General features: G+C 39.5%; 1 protein-coding gene across 1 annotated transcript in view; it reads left to right on the plus strand.

Moving 5' to 3' along the window:
• RGS22 (regulator of G protein signaling 22) overlaps window positions 1–16,225 on the plus strand; it is a 62,577-nt gene extending 46,352 nt beyond the window's left edge. The window contains exons 19-26 of the mRNA XM_037379061.1: window positions 340–402; window positions 2,406–2,567; window positions 5,535–5,714; window positions 7,236–7,376; window positions 11,058–11,165; window positions 12,847–12,952; window positions 13,713–13,822; window positions 15,985–16,225. Of these exons, the coding sequence (XP_037234958.1) occupies window positions 340–402; window positions 2,406–2,567; window positions 5,535–5,714; window positions 7,236–7,376; window positions 11,058–11,165; window positions 12,847–12,952; window positions 13,713–13,822; window positions 15,985–16,056 (942 nt within the window). The 3' untranslated portion in view covers window positions 16,057–16,225. The remainder of the gene's footprint in view (window positions 1–339; window positions 403–2,405; window positions 2,568–5,534; window positions 5,715–7,235; window positions 7,377–11,057; window positions 11,166–12,846; window positions 12,953–13,712; window positions 13,823–15,984) is intronic.
• The last annotated feature ends 6,992 nt before the right edge of the window (window positions 16,226–23,217 follow it).

Here is a 23,217-nt window from a genome sequence, read left to right on the forward strand (position 1 = left end):
GTCCAAAGGAACTGAAAACATTTCATTAAAAAAAAAAAAGCCCCAAATTTGTTCCTAATATAAGTGATCCCTCAAAACATGATGGGTAAGGTAAACTAGTGGGAAAGCACAGTCTGCTGCTATTGCTTCTTGTCTTCTCTAACTCCCCGGTCTTAATGAGCATGTGCTCATTTATAGCTGAAGGGATGTCATTCAGAGTGGGTCCACAACAAGTTTCAGATATAAAAATGTATACAAAGACATATCAGCTATTTACCACTGTGGTCTTGGTCATTAGAAGGCTGAACATAAAACAAGAATTGTTAAAAAATACAATAATAATCCTTTGTTCAAATGTAGATAAAGGACATAACTGAAGATCTTTCACACCAAAAACAGGAGAAGACAGCTAGGATGTGGAAGGCAAGTGAAGTTTATTATGTCTCTTTTGTGTGCGGTTTCACTGTCTTTTTTGTTTGGACCTTGCACATCCTTCACAGTTTCCCTGCTAACAGTGTGAGGCCCAAATGTAATGCTGTCAAAAGCAGGCATGATTGTATTTGCTGTAATGGACTGATTACTCACATTACTGGTGATTTTAGCTCCCTGCTGGATGTTCATGGTAAATTTCTCGCCCTTCCTGGCTGGAAAGGTCACACTTGAAAACAACGTCTCTTGTTCTGGGCTTTGGAGCACTCTTAACCCTCCTCAAACTGATATTGTACCTTTAATTCACTTTTATCTGTATTTTGCATGCAGTGGACTTATTGGGACAAGCTGTTCATTCCAGCATCTGGTAGTTTATTTATTATTGCAAGTGGATTACGTGCAGACACAAAAGGGAATGTGAAGTATGCAGTGGAGTGGGCAGGTTTAATCATATCTCACAGTATCTGTTTCATTTAGAATTGTATTTTAATCTTACAGCACTGAGATAATATCAATTTTAAACATCTTAAACCTTTATAATAATACATTTCATCAGATGTTTGCCAGTTTTTTCCTTTTGAAGAGCAGTGAACTCTTCGTGATTGCCAACATACAAGTTGTGTACATTTATTCAGTTGAACTTTTATTGTCTGTTGAAATCAAACTGGAGACCCGGTCACCAATTATCCATGCAAACCATTAGCTCGAAAGGGATCCAAAGTGCATGTGGGTTCTGTTAACTGAGTTTTCCCTTTGTCTGTTTGTCGGGAAGATGGTTATTTTCCATGTTCTGCTTCAAGATTGTTGACCCATAAAATAAGCAGTGTTCGTATATTAGTATAGGGACGGGAGCAATGTTTTGTTCTTCCCTTCATGAATATGCCCCAGAAGTAATTTTCCCCACAAGTTGTCTAAATCCTGGTCACAGGGGATAGAACATGTTTGGAGAATTGGAGGAGGGCTGAGAAGATCCCACCTTTCTGTCTAAGTTCAGCTGACTTTATTTTAACCAGAGGACCTTTTGGACAGCCACCACCCACCCTCTTGCAAGGGTAGGCTCTATGGTAGGACATTAAGCCTAACCCCTGTTTTTAAGAGAAGCTGCAGAAAGACCTTCATCTTAGAATCAGGTTAGATTTCCAGGACTGTCTGCAACAACTACAAATGTTTCTGTCCCATGCTGACCATTGAACAGCACTCCATCCCTTGACGACTTCAAGAGTTTTATACCACTGTTAGAAGACAGTTTTCATTCATCTATCTGATAACAAAAAGGAGTCGTTTGGCTTGCTCCTCAGTGGCAGCACAATAACTGTTCAGGAAGGCAGGCCAGCCTGAGCTTAATTTCAGACAAACTATCCCTGCATAAGCCATCTTTATTTCTCCACCCTTTCCTGGCTGCCTACCGCTCTGTGCTTTGCAGCATGAGGATTTCCAAAACGCTTTGATGCCTTTAAAGTGTGTTTTACTATTGGTAGCTTTATTCCGCAGAGAGCAAACTCTCTGGCTTCTGTTGGTGATCATGGCAACACATTTCAAAGCTCATTTTGTTGGTGAGATCCCTGTCAGAAGCATTTTACAACTTTAAGCTATGTGGTTTGTCTGTTCCTTTTTCTTTGTTGTTTGTTTGCACAAAACTCAAACTGTTCTCTAGAAAAGTAGCCTGTTGCCATAATCAATAACAATAGCTGTTTCCATACTTTATAGTATGTAGTCATATGGTCTAAATCATTGTCAGTCATTTCCTCTCCCATCACGTCTTCCAAAAAATGTTGCCCAAACCAAACTGGAAAAAAAAAAAAGAAAAGAAAAAGAAAAAAGGAGAGAAAGAAATGAAACCTTGCCACATTCTATTGTATCCATGTCATAAACTCATAAACTATTGAAAGTTAGGGTCAGTGCAAAGATAAGAATCAGACAGTTTATGCTAACTAATGCTTTTGTTATTGCTTTTTGAAACAAAGTTTATTTGGTGCATTTATTTCTTCTTTCAACAGCATGTGGACAATAAGCGGGTTTCTTCATCTAGTGAAATAATTGCTTTCCGCAAAGCGCTGTTGAATCCAGTGACAGCAAATCAATTTCAACACTTTGTGTCACTGAAAGGAGACCTACTGGAGAATGGAGTGCTCTTTTGGCAAGAAGTACAGAAGTATAAGGTATGGTGGTAAAATGGAGCAAGGGGAGTATCATTGAATTTGTAAGCAAATGCATCCATTACTGCATATTAGGAGAATTTAAACAAGAATATCTCTTAAGAATTTCCTTTTTCATAGCAAAAGCTCTTTCACCGTTTAAACTATTTTTTTCTGCAATGAAAATCCTCACTTCTTAAGGGTAGCTATTTTTAAGGACTTGAATGTATTATCCCTGTATTTCCTCAGGCTTCTGCAAACTGTAACATTCTTCTGAGTCTCGAAAGGGACACTACCAACTAGCTAATGCTCAGATTTTGGTATACCTCTGTTGAGCAGTAGAAAATATGCAAGCATTAAAATGTTCATTCTGTCTTTATAGTTACACACTGTTAAATAATGGGATTGTTGCCAAAGTTGTTAATCCCTCAAAAATCAGAGAAAACTTTTAAATTCTGTCAAATATACAGATGTAAAGATAGTATCTACCCAAAAAACCTGTATGTATAATGCAGACCCCCAGCTCCCTTGCACTCTGTGCACTCACATTTGACTGCAGCTGAGGATGTGGCCAAGGTGAAACATGATGGGGAAGGTCAGCAGGGATTGCCTCTCTCCCAGATTACATACATGTGAAATTGCTGCTGTGTGGGGTGAAACATAATGGGCGACTTCTGGAGTGAGCCTTTAAATCACACTGCAGCCCCCTAGTAGCACCCTAGACTGAATGCAGGAGCACCAGGGATCATTCCCTTGTTCATCATTCCTTTTGTCTCTGGGACATTACTGATGCAAAAGTGCTACTGGAGTGCAGAGCCTCTCCCGGGCTCCTAAATGTAGCCTGGGTGCACATGGCAGGCAGGGAGAATGAGGTTAGCTAACAATCTCAAGAATTAGGAGGTAAATACAGTTGATGCTTCAGTAGCACTTGGAGATCCTCTGCAGGCATGTGGGTATATTTTCACTGTTTAATTTTATGCATTTGAATTTGGGGTCTGCTTTAGAAGCTGAAGCTGCTTTGTTTCCAGGAGGGAATCACCCCTCTTCACAGAGGCTTCGATCTTCAAGCAGGGAATCATCAGCCAAAATGCTCGCTGCGGGTGCTGTTGTCTCTCTCTGGGTTACAGAGTGACTAGCTTAGACTAGAAACTGGACATGAAGGCACCTGTAGTTCCATCACATAAATCCTTCTTAAAATATTTGATGATTTTCAGACTTGTGACTTTTCATTGCTACATGGTGGAGGACATGTAAACTTTCTGCAGCTTAATGTGGAGTGTAGATTAGACTGTTTTCTTTGTGGATCTGCTCTCCGAAGAAAGCCTTCGTTGTTTTATTTTTGTGGTGTCGTGTCTGCCCCCCCCCCCCCCCAATTCCCCCATTTGTGTTAATTTTATTTGTCTTCTTATCAAGAAAAAGTACAATCTGACCGTATTTCTACAAGCATGCGATTTGTCATGGTTGGCAGTTGATGCTCTTTATAGAAGCAAAGGGCTGGAGTAGTAGGAGCGCTGTGGGTCAGGCTGAACCGGAGGAATATTGCCAAGGACGTGGGCAGCGCTTTGCACAGTGCATACTTGTGTTGTCTGAGCCCTGTCATGCACTCAGTTTAGACAGAACTCCCTTTAGGAGTCAATGACTGCATTGCTCCTTGTAACCCATCAGGGTGGCAGCACATCTTGGGAGAATAAAAAAAATATATTTTATTTTAAAAAAATATGAAGAAATCTAACTCTGTGGATCATTTCCATCTGTTCCTCTATGCTCATGTCTCATCTCTCTTCATATCACATGGCTTGTTTGTCTTCCCTCTTACTACAGCTCTGTGCTTTTTCTTCTATGCTAGATCAGCAAAGGAAGCCATAATATGTTCTTAGGATATATTGAGTATGTTTTTGTATTGCCTTACTTTCCTCATTGTAGCTGTTATCATTCTCTTTTTTCCTTCACAAAACTAAAAAGTATTCATAATCAAACAAGCCAGCTCTTTCACATACCACATTTCTGGTGAAAAGCCTTGTATTTAATTTCTTCACAAAGTGAATATCCAGCCTCCTATACCAAAACTAAATGCATATTCTTCATTTAAAGATCTCTTTTTCTGAAAATTCTCTGAGTGTTTACTGTGACTCTAGTAGATATATGTGACAACCTCCTAGTGTTATAGACATTTCCTGGTGTTTATGTATAGATGGAAGGTTTGTGTTTCAAAGCATGTGAGGGAAGTTCTTCGAATCATTTTTCCTTCCCATCAAAGTCCAATGGTAGCATTCTCAGAGTGTGAAAACACAGTAATAACAGGTTTTACAAGAACAACAGGATCACATAAAAAAAAGTGGAAAACCCCCAGTGGTCCTTTGGGATCTCACCCTTGTAAATTCAGGTTTGTTTTGTATTCTGTCCCTCACAGAGTTATTTCAAATACTGAGGTTTTGGGAAACTAGAAAATCTTACTGAGTGGTGAAATTAGATTTCAATGATTTACTGGTAGCTGAAATTGTCCCCTCTTGCACCAACGTTCCTGGTCATGATACTCTGTACCCTCTAAATAACTGCCCCCTTTTCTTGGAGTATTTAGAGCATTTCTTTGTCTTGGTACCATGGCTATGCTAGTCATAGCAGGCTCATTGGGAAAATCAGTGCATTTCACACCTGTAGGTGAGTTTTTCTTTTCACATATACCTCCTATTTGCCAGTAACGTACTTAGACTGAATGCAGGATAAAACTAACCTGTTCCATCAGAATGTGCAGGCAGAGGTTATCCCCTAAAAGCAATGCTTGTTACACATCTGCATTTGCAAACCAGAAGTTCCATTCATGTCTTAACTATGTCTTTGACCATGCACATTTGCAATAAGAATTTTGTCCTACATACTGAAGGAATTTATTGTATAATTATTTTTGTATGACTTTTACTCTTTGATCACTGGGCCCCTGTAAAGGGTCTTGCGTCTCTCCATTGACTGAAAATGCTATTTTTCATCTTTCAGGACTTGTGCCATTCTCATTGTGATGATGCCACAATCCAGAAAAAGATCACAGCTATTATTGACTGCTTTATTAATTCCACCATACCCCCAGCTTTGCAGATTGACATCCCAACTGAACAAGCAAAAAAGATTTTGGAGCACAGGAAAGAACTAGGACCTTACATTTTTAGAGAGGCACAGGTAAGAAGCTGGGAGAATATCTGTTAATAGGTCTGGCTAGAGTCTGTGTGCCCAGTTTTTAAGGACAGGCTTATGTGACAATTTGGACTCTGTATGTAAGGCTGGGCATGAAGGAGAATGCTATAGTTATGCCTTTCAATGAAGATTGAATGGTGGAGATGACAGAGGAGCTTCAGATATTTACTGCTCAGTAACTGGACTATGTCTGACAGCTAGCTGATCTTGGAAAGGTGTTACCCAGGTCTGTGTTAGGAATTCTGGCAGTAGAAATTAATTCTGTCTATGTTTCTAGTTGCTTGTTCTTTACACCTTGATTAATGTCAGAGAAGTAATCTGCACTTAGAAAGTTTGTATTTTTTTTGTAGTTTATGATAAAAAAGCAGATGTGAGTAAAGCACAAGGACAGCTTAACTTACAGAACAGCTTTCGCTTCTGTTACAGAAAGTCTGTATTAAATGGCTGTAGACAATTTTCTCTCTGATCTTTGTACTCATCAGACAGAACAGCAATTTGTGAACCTTTACTACAGACTGTTTTCTAATTCCTTGTTACTGTCTTCTCTGTCTTACCTTCTAAACCCAAGAAAGCTAGTTCTTTTCCTATAAAATTGCTGTCAACACATTTAAACATTGACTGTGAGTCCATAAAGTGTTTGGATCACAAAAGATGAATGGTTTGTCAGAGAAAAGGGTTCATATAGGTCCTAAGAGGAATACAGCCTGTGTAAAACCCAGTGAACTCCAGATATGTGGCACAAAACCAAGGGAAGAACTTGGCCCAAAAGCTGTGACTGGAACATGACAGTGACTCACATGTCACTTTCAAGTCTGTTGAGCCAGAAGCAAGTGAGGTGCTGAGCATGCTCGGCTCGTTTGAAGCCAAGTTTCTCAATGAGAATTAAACGTCTAAATAAATTGAAAACTGTAAGCCTTAGTACGTGCAGCAACAGAATTCACTGAACCCCTCTGTTTGCTTTTTCTAAAATTGTTTTTCTTACTCTAGTTCAAAAACGACCCTGTGAGAGATTATATCATTTAAAAATTATCCAAGATTTGCTCATAGATCTGTAATGTGGTTTAAGAGCCTTTCCAGAGGCAAAAAAGTATTTCCTTTCTCTTAAGGAAGGAAAAAAGCTCTCTCCCTAATGAACAGAATATTTGAAATACTTGAACAGAACAGTGGTGCAAAAGCAATCCTACTGGTGTATATTTTATCAAGAGTACTTGTAAAAAATGATGGATGTTTTCATTAATGCAAACAATTGTTTAGGGAAATATAAAAAAAGAAAGTGCCTTTTAACTGTGTTTTAGGAAGATTTCTCACCAGTAATAAACACACTGATGAAAAGCATGTGCCGAGCAAAGCTGGGCTGAAATGTCAGGACACAGTACGTGGGAGGAACAAGGCTGTGTATTCAAAAAGAAATAGTTATTTCATTGTCATGGTAAACTACATTTCATTTTACAGTAAACTTGGTTTTCTTAATACAGTCAAGACCAACTTTCTTTTCTTTCTGTGCAGATGAGTATTTTTGCTCTTCTGTTTAAATTTTGGCCGAAATTTTGTAAGTTTCGAAGCAATTTGGCTAGTGACAAAATTCTACTTGCCTTGGAGAGAAAAAAGGAAAAAAAGATGCGAAAGAAAGAAGGCAAAACAGCAGAGGTAAGGCTCACAAAATTTCACGTGGCAGCTGACAAACTGCATAAAAACTCCTTCATGAGCAAACATTCGTGAATTCAAACAACCCTTTCTTAGCCGGATCCAAAGCTACCTAAATCCTGTTGTTAGAATTCCAGCTTTACATGGAACCTGGTCCTAGGGCAATTAGCTCCCAATCCTGTTGATGCATATACATATGTTTAACTTGAAGCAGATGAGTCAACGGAATACTCCTTTCATTAAGCAGGGGGAAAATGTATTTTAGTCATCTTTTGTGCCAAGAGAACAGCAAAAAAGAGGGCTGAACTAAAAAAAGAGTAATCTATGTACAGTCCATGTGTACAACGGGTAACTGCTGACCTGTTTGCATTTCAGTATGTACTGTCCTATTTTAGAATTTACAGTTCTGGGTCACTATTGAAAGCAAAACAGAGCAAAACAAAACCAGATTTCATATCTGTTTTTCAGAAGGAGCATTTGAAAAGTCTGCACGTTATTTTAAAAAATATTTATGTTCTAATTGCTTTGTGTAGTCTTTGTCTTTTCTTGAGTGTTTCTCAGCTTTGACAGTGAAATTGTTAGACTGTTCACAATGAGTTTCCAGACAGTTTCAGTACATTAACAGAACTGTGACCTCTACAGCGGAATGCTTGCTTGTAAAGTTGTTTTTCTTGGAATTTTATTATTAAAATATATTGGACTTTTTCTATTGATTATAGGCTTAATAAAAGTTTATTTTTTACGAAATGTGATTGTTCAGCCAGCTTTGAGGAGAGAACATTCCTTTAAGAGCAGAGAAATCATTGGACATGCAAACTATCAGAAGTAGCATTAAAAGCTCTTTACATATTTTAAATACTGCGTACAAATGTGTTGAGATGTTACTCATGATGAAAACCATATGAGTACCTGGACAGATAAAGACATATATGCTCATAAGAACATGTACAAATTGTTGTCCTGTTTTAGACACATGAAAACTGAGGACCAGTGAAGCATTACTCAAGGCCACACACCAATGTCAAGTCAAGTCTAAAATCCAAGAACTCATGTTCCTTTCTCCAAAGCACGTTGCCTCCATACAGATATATCTGGCAAGGCCATTGGCAATACTTACAGTGCAAGAATGCAATATTTCAAAGTAATGCACTTCTGTGATTTCACAGACTTATTTTTTCCATCTGTTTGTTGCCTGTCTATAAGATTTCTGATTAAGATCAAGGAAGTAAAGAGCAAATCTTGGCCAGGAGGGCAAAAGCCTAGCTTTTATGGAGAACAAATGGGAAAGGTGAATTACCCTTCTAAGCTGGGAAATAGGGTAAGAAATTTTAGAAAATGACAGGCAGAGAATGCAGATCAGTAAACAGTTTGCAGACTATATTTCTCACAAAAAATTATCAGTGAACCAATTGCCTTTTAAAATTTCTTGAAAGAGTAAGTGGAACAGATAAGTTTGTGAAGCCCTTTCCCCCTTCTATTAATGTTTAAAGAATTTGCCATTCCCTGTTCTCTTGTCTGAGATTTCTGTCCCCTCAGTGACAAATGATTCACTATCCCTGAAGGATACTGCAACAGCAGGTTGGCAGCTTGTATAAGGTGATGATTTCTTGGCATTTAAAATAATGTCTATGCTCCTCTGCCCCACCAGGCTCATGTTGAAGGAGTGGAAAGCTCTGGCAAGGGTTAGAATTTTTTTTTTTTCTTGTATGTGTTTCCCCCCTGCCACCACAAATCAGTTGCCATTTGGGGTTTATGTCAAATGGAACAATCATGGTCTTGGGGGAGGAATTTTACTTTCTCCTTCCTCCCAGATTTTTGCCTGGGATGCCCAATCTACCTGGGCTCACCTCACTTTCTGAACTGACTGGAGAAGAGTTGGATTTTTATGTAGTATATTGGAAAAAATAGGCAGATAAGGAGGTTTTGACTGCATGACTTTGTATTATTTGACTATCTCAGTATTTTTTGTGTGTGCCTATTTGTTATTTTTGGAGCAAATCCTATCAAAGGCTTCCTGGCAATGGACAGTACAGGGGAGGAGTGGCTGACAGCAAGGGACACCATGCAAGCACTGTACAATGCTAAGACCTCTTTTAAGCTTAGTGTCTGGAAGGCAGGGATGGGAAGGTACAGGGTAAAGTAAGCTTGAACTGAAATAGTTGCTTTAGAAGATGTTGCTTTCGGAAAGCATGGTTTGCTTCTCTGTTTTCACACATTTGCCCTTAGTGTGGCGCAGATATATGGGCTCATCTTTGGCCCATCTGGGGATTTATTCACTAACGCTAGATGCACATGCCACATATTTTTAAAGATATCATTAGTCAAATTTTTCAGATTGCCTTGATGCCAGTATTTGTAATTTGTTGTATATACAGTTGCATTTTATCTCCAAAATAGATTTTGGATTTTTTGCTTTCAAGCATACAAAATAGTTTTAATTTACACTGCAGACCTGTACTTACTCTTTCCATGCCCTTAGCAGAGAAAGGTAAAGCCATAAGCATTAATTTTCCTTTTCCATGTTTCCCTCATCTCTCTTTAAGCATCTTAGCAGTAAGTTTATTTATTAGTAAGTGGTGTAATGTCATGGGATATGACATTGCCTAATTTATTATGAGAAGACATTATTAAAGACCTCACTTAATGCACCATTCTCATTGAGAAAGCTAGCAAATGTAAACTGTAGTATATTAGTACACACACTAATTCTGTATTTGCTTTGGCATCCCGGTTCCCTCAGTTGAGCATACCACAGAATTTAGTAAGCCTGCTTCTTGGAGAGGAGATAAACATCACACTGCCTGCACAGTTCTATACCCAAAAGTCACTTATAGATGATGGGTTCATAGGAAAGTGGGGATGACGAGGAAGGAAAAGGCACTTTGGAAACAAGGAAGTAAGATATTCTGATCCTTTTCCAGATCTTTCAGGGACTTTCTGAGTGACTTTAGGAACCATTTGACCTCTAATTCTCACTTTCTCATTTGCAACATGACAGGGTTATATTACCCACCTTATGGAGATGTTGTGGGGTTAATTATGTGAGGTTAATTATGAACATTGATTGATGTTCAGAAAGAGTCTTGGGGCCATCAGACAAGATGTGCAAAGGTGCAGCCTTAGTAAAACACTAGAGCAACATGAAAATGACAAAGTTAATCACCAGTGCAGTTTACCAAGGGTTACAACACCTTGTCCTTCACTGTAAATGTTTTAAATCAGATTGCTTCTTCTCCTAACATGTATACTGTAGTTCATTCACAGCTACTGGATCAAGCTGGAATTAATCATGACAAATCCTGTGTTCTACATTTATATGTGAGGCCTAATTAGAGGGTCACAATGGCCTCTCTGTCCTTGAAATACATTCTGTTGCAGATCTGCCCTCTCACTTAGCTATATTTTGGAGCAGGCATTGAATCTGAAAGGAGGACAGACTGCAGGAGTGTAGAGGTCAGGAAACTTTGATTAGGACAAAAAAAAAAAAAGCCTTAAAAAAGCAGTATCTTTTGCTATTTTTTATTATTCCCAATGTGATGAATTATGAAACCGTGCATTACAAAACGTTACTGCGTATGACACTATCTTGTTTCCAATGGCAATTTTTAATCCCTCAGACTTTGGTTTTTACTTTAGCTCAGTAACTATTGTTTACATCTAATTATGAGTTCTTATTATTGGCAGGGTAAAGAAGTGGGAACAAAACTCATTGGTCTATCAGGCAGTGCTTTTGTAGATAACATCAGTGTGGAGAGAGGACCTGCATCATTTTCAGATGGATATGAGTGGCAGGTGAGTAATAAACATGTTCCTACAGATATCATAATTCAAGAGAGATAAAATGATCTTGGAAGAATGGGAAGGTGGAGTTTGGTTTTGAAGACTACTGTCACATGGTTCTTCAATAAATTTTCATTCTTCCACAATTAACTTTGCTGGTATAAGTTTACCTACCTTACAAGTGATTTTTTCCTTTATTTATTTATTTTTTTCAGATTTAGATTCTCAGTAGTATTAATATATAACAACATATTAAGCTCTTTAGGTGTGTAGATTTTAAAAGAATCTTTATTTAAATGTAAATAGAAGAAAAGGAAGTTCAATTCTGGAATAAGAAGCTTTTCATTACTTGTGAAATTCATATCCAGAAAGAATTTGAAACCTGTTCTGCTCATATGTCAAAACCTGAAGCTGAACTAATTTAGAAAATCTAGGTATTTGAATAGAAAATCTGGCAGAAAATAGCTCTTCAGTACTTCTTCCAGAACAACTCTCCTGATGCATCAAATCTCTAGTGAAAAGGTAACAGTTTTATTAGAGAAACAGGAAGAACAGACATGCCACCTTGGGCATATCAAGGGGTCTTTCATAGCTGAGTTGACACTGCCATAACATAATTGGGAATCTATGCGACCACATAATCAGAACTATGTCAGATGATGCAAGAGTAAATCACACTTCAGCCACTGCTTGTATTCCATAGAGCTCTTCCCATGACATTACATTAGCAATGAGAAGAACATAGAAGCAGGCAGCCTAAAATACCACTGAAATATGAAAATGCAGTTCAAATGGCATAGTAAAGCTTACACTTTTATCCCTTAAACGGACCTTTTAACTTTTGTTCATACTTATTAAAAAAAAAAAAGGCAGGTTGAGTGAGCCAGTATATCAATACCATATGCCTAAGCCCTCAAAAAGAGGCAGGTAATTGCAGAAAGAGCAAGCATCTTTTACATAGCAGTTTCTTCTCCAAGCCCCTTTCTGCTTTAGGAAGATGCTAGAAGTCATGAGTCATGACATGACATGACAAATTGGCCCCAAACTTCTCATGTTGTAGGGAAAAAAAAAAGCCCAAATAAAAGTATAGTTCCCATACTGATTTGGGAGAGTGACCTAAAATTTACATGGAATGCAAACTGTGGTTGTTGCATTACAAAAAGCAACATTTGTTCCTTAGAAAAGAAGAGGATGACACCTCCTGTTGATCTGCCTGTAACCGTAGCAGTGTTCTGCCTGAGAGGGCAGGCAGAAAAAACTGTGAGGCTAATGACAGCTTTGATGATTTGAGAAAGGACACACTGGAAGGATGTGGCAGAGAGATAAAATCGAGTCCTCAGTAGCACGAAACAGTAATATTTTGGGAGGGGAAAGGTCTGTTTTATTTAGGTTTTGAAGACAAAGGGAGAGAGAATAGGACTCAGGCAAGGGATGGAGAATAAATGAATGTAAATATCACATCTGTCGAACTTGCTTAAACTGCATTTCATGGTGTTTTGAGATGTGCTTATTTGCAGCAATACTATTTTTCCCATTATTCCAATATTGTAATGAAAAAAAATCCTTTTCTTAATAATTGTGATTATTTAATAACAGGGATATAACATAAACAAGGGTTTTGTCTCACTTGAAATGGATCAGGAGCTGCTAGCAACATGGTCTGGAGGCTGATGGTTTTTAATGGTTCTTGCAGGCTTCCTGGTCCTATTCCAAGTACATAGAAGCCTTGGAGGAGGAGAGAATACTCCTTAAAATGCAGGAAGATCTAGAGAAAACCTCATCATCATCATTCCTTACAGGTTGTTAACCAAGTTCTGTACTTTAGGAAGACAAGTTTATAGTTTAGGTGACATTCTCTCAGTATAAGGATTTTGTTTCCTCTGCCTTGGAGTTGCATACATAAACCTCTGCCTTCCTTATGCTGTCTGCAAGTGAGTTGCTCTTTGTACCATTCTTCTGAATGATAAGGTTTCTAAGAAAGGGAAAGTTGCAGGGAATCAGAATTGCCTTTACTGCCCAGGTCCCACTGCAGAGAGGAATATGGCCATTTCTTCATTCTGCAGTGACATGGCAACTGTATTTGGTTCACATACACCAGGGGTCCTCAAACTTTTTAAATGGGGCCGGTGTGCGGATGAAGTGGCAGGCAGTCATCTGTGGCTGCTTGGTTTCCCCCCAACCCCCAGCGGGGGGGCAGGGGGGTTCTGTAAATACCGGGGACTGGACTGAGGACCCTGGGGGGCCGTATCTGGCCCGCGGGCCGTAGTTTGAAGACCCCTGACATACACATTTCACCTCCCTGGTTTCTTGTGCTTCATCAACTTACATATAACCAGAGAGATGAAACTTTCGTTCTCACCAGTTTTTCAGTTTCAGGGGATGTAAGAGGCATTGCTTCATCCTTGTTTCAGCTGTGAATATCCTCTTAGGTCTTCCCCAAGGACATTATGACCTGTTTATTCATTAAGTGACTCCATTTAGCAGTAGGGCTAGCAATAGCACTATGTAATATTAAACCCCTTCAGCTTCCCGTCATTATAATTTTCTTTCCATATGCAGGTACCTCATCTATGTCCTTTCTGAAGCCTGGAAACTCTGAGAAATCCACCATTTCTCCAAAGAGTAGTGTGATTTTGGAGAAACACTCAAATCTTCCTAAGAAACAGAAAGTGAGTACTGGACGACCAACAAGTGTGCATTGAAATTTGGATTCTTAAAAGCTATTTTTCCTGCTGTCAGTGCTGATGCTTATTAGTAGCAAGTTACTCCAATCATGTTTACCTGAAGCTGTACAGCCTCAACATGAAGGCAAGTTTATTTTTCACTCCCACTGTGGTTAGTGGACCTAACGTTGACCAGATGGAATTTTGTTGCAAAACGGTCATCTTTGAAATGCATTTATCTAAGCTTTCCAGTTAAAATATTTTAAATAGGAGCATGAGATGACTGGAGGAAGCTCAGACCCCATGGAGTTACTGGCAAGGGCCTGACACAGAACTAGCAATAGATCATCTCTGCCGAAGCCAATTAAATATTAGAATGGGAATAATAAGTGTGACAGCAAAGAGATCTGATAAAGACAAAACCCCTCAGATTTTGCTTCAAAGCTTGAATTCGCAGATGGAAGAGTCCCCTGGAGGTTTTGTTTTATTTCTTTAAGCCTTTGCTGAAATTAGATGGACTTAAAAAATTGATAGAACTTGGACTGTTGCTCCCCTTCCTTTTCTGCTCCTCCTTCTGCTTCTAATTCTATACTGCAACACTGCTGTTTTAGGCAAGTTTGGTGTCCTGCCTTTACTAATCCTCCTAAACTTCTCAGTATCTGAACACACTCCTGTGGCAGGGTTTTCTGCAGGTGGCTTCAGAGAAAACTAGCATTCCTTGGTCTTCCCTCATGTTCTCTTTCTGCCTCCTTATCACCTCCTCTAGTTGCAGCTAAAGTCATCCAGTTGTCTCTGCCCTTGTGCACCTCTGCAGGTGTTACTATACTTCACACATGTATGCCTTCCTGTACTGCAGCTGTGCTTTGCAGGCAGCTGTATCCCTGTGGGGACTCCTTGCACCGGGGCTTTGGCCCTGCTCCGTGGCTCAGAGGCCCCCAGCAGGCCCCAGTGCTCAGAGGGCCCACAAGGCACCAGCAGTCCCTGCTGCGGCCCAGCAGCTCCTGGCCCTCCCTGTTACCCCAAACCCGCGAGTCGCATTTCTGCCAGGCATCAGGCTGTGTCACAGGCTAATGCAATGAGGAAGTAACGGCCTTGAGCGGTTTGAGAGGTCTCTCCCACCACCTTCAGTTGCAGCCCACTCTGGAAATTTGTCTGCCTTGCCCAGTCCCTCCCAATAACTCAAGTGGTGCCACTGCTTTCGAGTGGTTTCCTCTTCTTCCGCCATGACACCCTCTGGCAGTTCTCCTCAGCCGCGTTCTCTGCACTGATCTGATCACCGCTGGTGGGGTGAGACATCTACAAAAGACCGCTGCTGCTCTTCATGGGACAGCTTCTCTCCACTTTGTTACAGAGGAGGTAACACTTTGTGTATGGGGTACAAATGCCCAGGCCCTGGCAGCGGCCCCTGTGAGTAGCGGCCGGGGCTGCCCCATGCTGGGCACAGCTGGCTCCAATGTACCTGCCTCAGGGCACAGGTGAGCCCCGCAGCCATGATGGTGGCACTCTGAAGAAACATATTTAAGAGCAAGGAAAGCCAGAGGGAGGAAGAGAAAATAAAAAGAGTGAAAAACAACATAGGGAACACCCAGGCCACAGGAGGCAGAGGAGGGTGAGGAGGAAGAGGTGTTCTGTGGTGGAGCAGATATTCCCTGCAGCCCGTGGAGGACCCATGTTGCAGCAGAGGAAAAGAGTGAGAAGGAAGAAGAAACTTCCCAGTGCCTCACCAAAGGGACGGAGTGAAACCTGTGGTGATAATAAGGAGGGGAGAAGAGGTGCTTGGAGTCAACTTGAACCTGGGAAAGGGGGTGCATTTTCTCTAAGTGTGTAAATGTTGGTTTCTTCTTTTTCTTGTTTTTGGTTTCCCACTACCTAAATCAGTAATGATTTATTGTAATTGGCAATAAATTATTTTCCCCAGTTTAGCCTGTAACAGTAATTGGTCAGCAAGCTCCCTGTCTTTAGCTTGACCCAAAGGCTTTCTCTTTCCTGTTTTTCCTCTTTCCTCCCCTTGTCCTGCTGGAGGGTGGGGAGTGAGTGGAAGACTGGCTGCTAGTGAGGGCCAACCCAACCACTCTTTGTTTCTCTCTTTTTGATGTATTTATTGGAGAACTGTTCTGGCTATTTCAACTGGCTACAACAGAGCGATGACATTGTGTTAACTTTTGCAGGCAGATAAAATCTCTCTGAGGAAGGGCATGAAGAGACATTCAATGGAGGTGAGCAGGAGACACAAAAAATAATGTGGATGCAATGTTTGTCCTTACGTTTCCAGAGCAAAGGTAACAACCTGGAATATGATTAACAACCACGGGACATTAGTCAAGGGTAGAAAATAAACATCTTCAAATGTGTTCCATATCAACATGATTGTGATACTGGGTCTTGTGTTACTTATTTGGTTAATAGTACACCTTGAGGATCAAATCAGAGTAAGATTGGACTGAAACAACTAGGTGGTCTTGGTCCTAAAGATCTTATGATCAAACCCAGTCCTTCGGTGCCTGATCTAATGAATAAGTAATTCTTATAATCTGCATTGAACTGACAGTCCTGAAACATTATGTCCTGGCACACTATGCTCTCAGTACTGCAATTCACACAACTTCTATTCGTCAGGGATAACTCATGTGTCTGAGCTACCATAAAATCAGATGCTCTCGTGATTTGCTCCCAATCCAGTCTAATTCCTGGTCCAAAGTACACCTTCTGCCTCATTTCTGAGTTTTGATCCACAAGAAAGGCTTAAAATACATTGGGACACAGATGTGATTGAGAACTTCAGTAAAATGTCATTCTTCCCAAGGCATTACTCACTGGAAGGTTGCAGGAGCTCATTGCCTTTGTGTAGCTCTCCCTATTTTCTTGTTTCTTTTCACAATTTGAAGAGTTTTAGAAAGAGTTGGGGCAGAGTTGATGTGTTGCGATTAAGGCCAAAAGATTAATTTGGGAGTTAAGAGGGGGCAGGGGCAGAATTAACTGCTAGGCAGGGGACAGGCTGATGGTAGACCCCTCGACATTTTTCAGACCACTTAAAACACCAGTCCCCAGCCACAAAGTTGTTTGGCTCCATTCTTCTCTACATGTGTGTAACGCATGTAAGAGAAAGGCAGATCAGTGAGCTCCAGCTTGGTGAGTTCCTGAGGACTACCCCAGAGTTAGGGATGGGAATTTTTGTCTTCTGCTAACCCTCCCAACCTCTTGGACAAGGAGAACAAGCCACGTAGCCCTGTCCCAGTTGTCAGAAGCAAAGGTTCTTCACTTGGAGCTCTTAGATAACACTGCTAAGGACCATTCATGAGTGCCTTCCTCCTCAGTGTGGACTGGCAGGTAAGGACAACTAATAGTCTTTTTCCTTTTCACTCTTGACACAATGACCAAGAGTTGTATGGGATTTCCATCAGGAGTTGCTTCAGACAGGCTGTCAGGGCAGAAAGACACTCTTTCATGGATATAGCTGCCCTGCTCATATATCCTCACAGAAGGAGCAAGGGAGATCATTGGTTCAGTTCCTACTTTCCCCACAGTTCAGTTTGCTTCGTGCTTATCTCCATTCCTTTTATGTTTGGGTGGTTTGCTCGTGTGACATTACCTGAGAAGGATGTCTTGGGTGGAAGCCACAAGGGGGTAAACCATAAAATTCTTGTCCCTGTTTTTCACATTTTCCCAAACTTCACAGATGCAGTAAACTTTAATGCTCAGTACATCTGGGGACAGTGGAATGTAGCATCTTGTAGTGAGCAGAGCACATGTGGTACTGTGTGGCCTACCACTCATTAATGTGAAAGGCAAAGAAGAATCATGAAATGCCATAAATGCAGTGATGTATGTCAGTCTAAAAAACATGTGAAAGGCCACCTTCTACTGCTGTGGTCAGTACAGTGCACGCAACCAAATGCTGGAGTGCAGCAGTCAGTTTCTGTTTTGTTGTATTCTTGATTTCATGGCATTCTGAGACAGTTAAATAACACATAGACAATGCTTATCTTATGCGGGTAGCTTTGACTTGAATCGTATTTGGATTACTTCTAAAATGAAAAATATTATCCAGATATTTGTCACAGATGATAAAAGTCCTTGTGAATATGTTCCAGCTCTGCCAAATTGTTAATGAAAACTTACCAGCCCCCATGCAAAAAACTACTGTCCCAGACAGTTGCTATGATTAATACCATACACGGCTATCAAAAACAAACAAAAAAAAAGAACTTTGTGTACTTCAATGAGTAGAATTTTGCAAGCTGGCTCTATCGACTCAAAGTTCCACAAACTGATGATAACCCTCAATCCAGTTTGCTGTTCTGTCTCCATGTTAACTGAAATATATATGCATGTATGTATGTGTGTATATACACATTGTACAGTCATTTAAATGCTGTGTCTTTAGCATGCAGCTGAGGAGGATCACATGTATTAATAATGCTAGAAATACATGTCATATCATTATGCCCATTTTATATGTTAATTTTAAAGAAATATTGAGCAATTGGACAGGTAATATATTAGGAGACAGGCACCCTTTCATTTCTGGGTTACTGAATCTAATTGGATCCAATGGTAGATTCACCATAAATGCTATTTAGTGCTATATCTGAAATGGTATAGTGGTTTTAATCTCACCCCGAGAGACCAAGTAATGATTATTGCCAGTTCCAGCAGGGAGCCTGAAAACTGAACAGGTGTAGAGACCTAACAACCTCAGAAAGCTTGCTCTGCTGTTGCCTTTTTATCTTGCTCTTGAGATCTGTCCTCTCTCAAGTTGCTCATCTGCCACCTGTGTGAGCTCAGCAGTTTTAAAGAACTGTTTTAAAGTTTAAAAAACAACCCCAGCACCTCTCCCTTTAGACAACTAAAACTTTATTCCTTGTTTATTTTAACTACATATACTTTGCCACTTTCAGAAGTCTATAGCAGAACAACAGTTCTTTGTGGAGTTTGCTGCTACAGATAATAAAATCAATTCTGTTTTCAGATACCTACAAACCTAGAAACTCCTCTGGATAGATTTACACTTTAGTGGTGTTCAAAATAAACAATCCAAACATATTCATTCAGACTTACTTTTGTTGTTCACTCCCAAGTAATGCAACATATTGGGACTACTTTGGAATGTTTTTAAGCCATCATTCGGATTTGTAAATATTTACACTTAGATGATATTACTGGGTATTTCACTTTTCTCTCCCCAGACCTGTCATGTTTATTAAAACATTTTATTATCTTTGAGGGTGTGGTCCTGAAGTTGCTCACGCAGATACTTTTGATGTCAACACTAGCTGTGACTATGCACTTCAGAAATGGCGTTATACATTTCACTTTGACTTCTCTGCTGCTATTGCATGACACAAAGCACCAGACTGTGAGATGAATTCCTGAAAATATGTAGTGCTTGATTATGTTACTAAGGTGCACACCTAACAATAGTTTACACAAGTGGCAGTGGTGGTCACCAGGCCATTTAAAAAGGGCCACAATTCCTTCTCATTTGTGTCTGCACAATGCTGCTCTGCGATGGCTTCTGTACATCTCATGATCTCTTTTTAGTGGCTGTTTCTGAGAGTCCTGTTAATGAGGAACATTCTTAGACTCTGAGCTGTGGATTTTTTTTGTCCCTTTCAAGGTGTGCATATCTAGTATCTAATCCTCAGGCACTGAGATCAGCAACAAAGACAGGTGCTTTGCAGGCACAGCAGTAGACCAGATTCAGCAGACCCAGTTTCTGTCATTGGTTTTCTTGTTATGCAGTACTGGGTGGCCAAGGCCAGACTGCTTTGTGCCACACCTTCTATGTCTTACATGAGAAGGATTATTGTGACTCACTTTGCAAATATGTTTGACTTAAAAAAAGAAAAAACCTGCATGAATGAGGTCTACAGATAAAAGCATCAGTGAGCTGGGTATTTTCATAAATGTGGGACTCTCAGTTTCCTGCTGTTGAGAGTTCTGAAAAAGGGCAAGTGTCCCTTCATTGCTCATTCCGTCCCTTTAGTCCTATAAAGTATTACAGATCTGGGGACATCTTCTGTCCTCTGCCCCTTGTATGCTTGTGAAATGGCTAGCCTCAATCCCACCCAACACTATTGTTCCAGCCAAAACTGTTGACTTCAGCTTGTGTGTGTGTAAAAATGAATGAAAAGAGACCAGATGTTTCAAGGTTCTGTCCCAAACTCGGAACAGAAAATCCTTAAATTATTTATGTTTCTGATGTTAAATATGGGGCCAAACTGATCATTGTGCAGTTGTCTGGGGCAAACAGAGCTGCAGGAATCCAGCTTGAATTTGACCTGTTTAAACTGTCCCGTTACATTAAACTGATGATTTTTGTTACTGCCTTTTCATAGAAATGCTTTTAGTCAGTCATTGTGAATTGTGTCTGAATACAGCTAAGATGGGGTTAACTGGTATTTTTTTTTTAAGATTATGGAACATTGCTGGTTTTAATACATTCAGTAGTTGCTGTAAAAATGTTAGGGAAAGACAGGTTTGAACAAAAATTTTAGATCTGGATCTGTACCCACAGTTCAAACCTACCTCTAATGGCCTGATTTGGAGCATTCCCAGGATTTCAGCGAGTTATAATTCACATCTGTGTTTCTAACTCCTTCAAGCATGATTGTTTGAATGTGCACTTTTGGAACAGGTCCATGTCTAATAAGCTAAATTGTAGTTCCCAAATCAGAAGCCACATGGTTTTGCTATATAGTTTTTTATTTTTCCTCTTATTATGTAGCCTTCAAATAAGGTTCGGTCAGTCCAGTACATTGGATTAATACAAAACACCAAAGTCTACACTTTCTACCTGCCTGCTAATGAACTCACACGTTTTGATTTCTACCAGCAATTTAGCAAAGCATTTGCACAATGGCCACGATGGATACTTCTCTGCCAAGTAATAATTTATCAGTGCACTGGAGCAGATTGGAATTATGCAGGACCCACTAAACTGTCCTAGTATGGTAAGGGTAGTCAAGGTATAGATGAGATTCTCTTACTTTTAATATTCATTGAGCCAAGCTAATTTATATGTCAAGTGCAGGCTGCATTTACTTGGATTTTCCACTATTTCTCTACTAATTAAAATATTTTAGTTTCATGGTAACATATGTGAAAGCGTTGACAACAGCATTGCTTATTCCACATGTTAATTATGTATTTGTTCAGAGTATGCTGATGAACTGTGTGCATTTCTCACGTTAAGATTTCATTTCATGTCAAAGGAAAAGTGGAAATGTAGTAAGTGGATTTGTGCTTTTAATTTTAGATACTTCTTTTTCCCCTAAAAAAATCTTGTCTATGATTCCTCTGTACCATATGCATTTGGAAATCTTTTGTTGGCAAGAAGTTTAAAAAGAAAGTAATCCTCACTTCTCAGAAAAGGATTTTTGAACAAAGCAGTGCAATTGTGCCATTAATGAGAAAGTTAAATGAAACAAATGACAAGGCGAGCAAGAAAAAGACACAGCATCACAGTCAAGGAATGCACAGGGACACAATATCTTATGCAATATTCCCCATCTGTCAAAGTCAGTAAATACAGAGATTTAATTGGAAATACTCATTATAATAGGCCATAGTGCCTATGGTTCAGTAAATGCAATCAACAAGCTTATAGCATTCTTCGTAGTTTTCACTTGTAGGCATCTTGATGGATTTCATCCCAGATGTGAGACCCAACTGATCTGTGCTGGTTTTGTAAACCTCATACCCTGATTTTTTTGAATACCACTCATTTCTGGAAAAGGTACTTTGGCAACTGAATCTGTCACACCTCAAGAGTAATTTATACCTTTACAGTTTTCTGTGTGTATATATGTGTGCGCAGCCATGTATACATATCTGTAAAATCTGTACTTCATGGATTTGTGTGTGCTTGTATGCAATAATATATACACTACACACATATATGCATAATATTACCTTGTTTGGTAAACTGTTTTACTGTTAAAATCACATAGTGCATAAGTTTGGTGTATACCACCTTTTTCCTAATACAATATTCTAACCATTTTCTTCTGTGTATTTTTTTGAAATGAAGGTCTTTACATTTCATTAAAACATTTGAGTTTGTACTTACTTGCATTTGAGGGGACAGAGCCATTACACTTGCTTTGTGGTGGAACACGGCTCTTTCCAGAGGTCTGCACAGTTGTTGGAAGGAGAAAATAAATGCACTTTTGGGGAGTTCTTTTTCCTCTAGAAAGCATATGCAAGAAAAAAATTAACTTTCTCTGTGTTTTTTCTCCCAAATGAGAAAGTAATTAATAGCATGTGTTGGGCCATTCACTAAAGACTACGATAAATGATTTACAATTTTCAAGCTAATGAACTGAATGCCTGATCTAAAAAAGGAATGTGTATGATGGTGTTCATCTTCCAGTTATGACCTTCCAGTTCAAAGATCATCTTAACTCCTGTCTGCCTGATCCTCAGATTTGTTGAACTTGTTCTCTTAATTCATGTCTTCAGTGGTGCTCAACACCTGGCAATCGTAGGCCTTCAGAAAGCTGTTCAAAGGATGAAAATAGCAATCTTTTTCTTTTTCTTGTTCTTTTCTTCTTGTTCTTTTTTCTTTTTCTTGTTCTTTTTTCTTTTTCTTGGTTTTTTTAATTTATTTTTTTTTAATTTTTTTTCCGTGAAACACCAGGAAAGTACGGCTTTGTCACTGAGCTCCACACGAAATTATATTAAAAAAAACCAAAGTGAAAAAAAACAAAGCACAGAAATATATAAGCTTAGTTGGGCTTGCCAAGGTAATATATAGTACTAATCACAGATTGTATTCTGAGACGATAGTTAAGCATTGGAAACAAACTGCCCTCAGAGCTTTTGGTAACCTTACTGTCATCAGAGGGGTTCTAAAAACAGATAAGATATGCACATCTGCCAGGAATGACGAAGTATATTAAGACCCATATTGGGGCAGGGGAGTGAGTAGATGAACTCTTGAGGGACTTATTTTCTCTGAATCCATATTCAGGTTTTCTGAATACAAAAGCTTAGCCTCTGCTAAGGAATCTTACGAGAGTCAAGGGCCGTGACACTTCATTTGCTCTGCACCCGAAACTCCCACTGAAGCCAATTATTCAATCTAATTTAACAAAGACCACAGCTTCTCTGGCTGTGCAATTGTTGGTAACCATCAACAAACTGATTCATCTACAATTGGGCCAAATGTTACAAAATCTGTTTCTGAGTTCTTGTTTGTACCCCCATCATAAGATTACACCAAAATTAAAGCATGCAGTACTTGAACTAACTTCAAAGGCTGAGCTTGCACTTCTAGCTAGTTCAGCCTTTTTATTGGTTCATGTTTTCCATTTGGCTTCAACATCCTGTTCCTTACTGATGCCCTTCTAGAGTTTCATTTACAAATATTACGTCCCTGGTTAGTGAGCCATGCTAAT

The sequence above is a fragment of the Falco rusticolus genome, chromosome 3 (genome assembly GCF_015220075.1).
Source record: "Falco rusticolus isolate bFalRus1 chromosome 3, bFalRus1.pri, whole genome shotgun sequence".
In the NCBI taxonomy this organism is placed as follows: domain Eukaryota; kingdom Metazoa; phylum Chordata; class Aves; order Falconiformes; family Falconidae; genus Falco; species Falco rusticolus.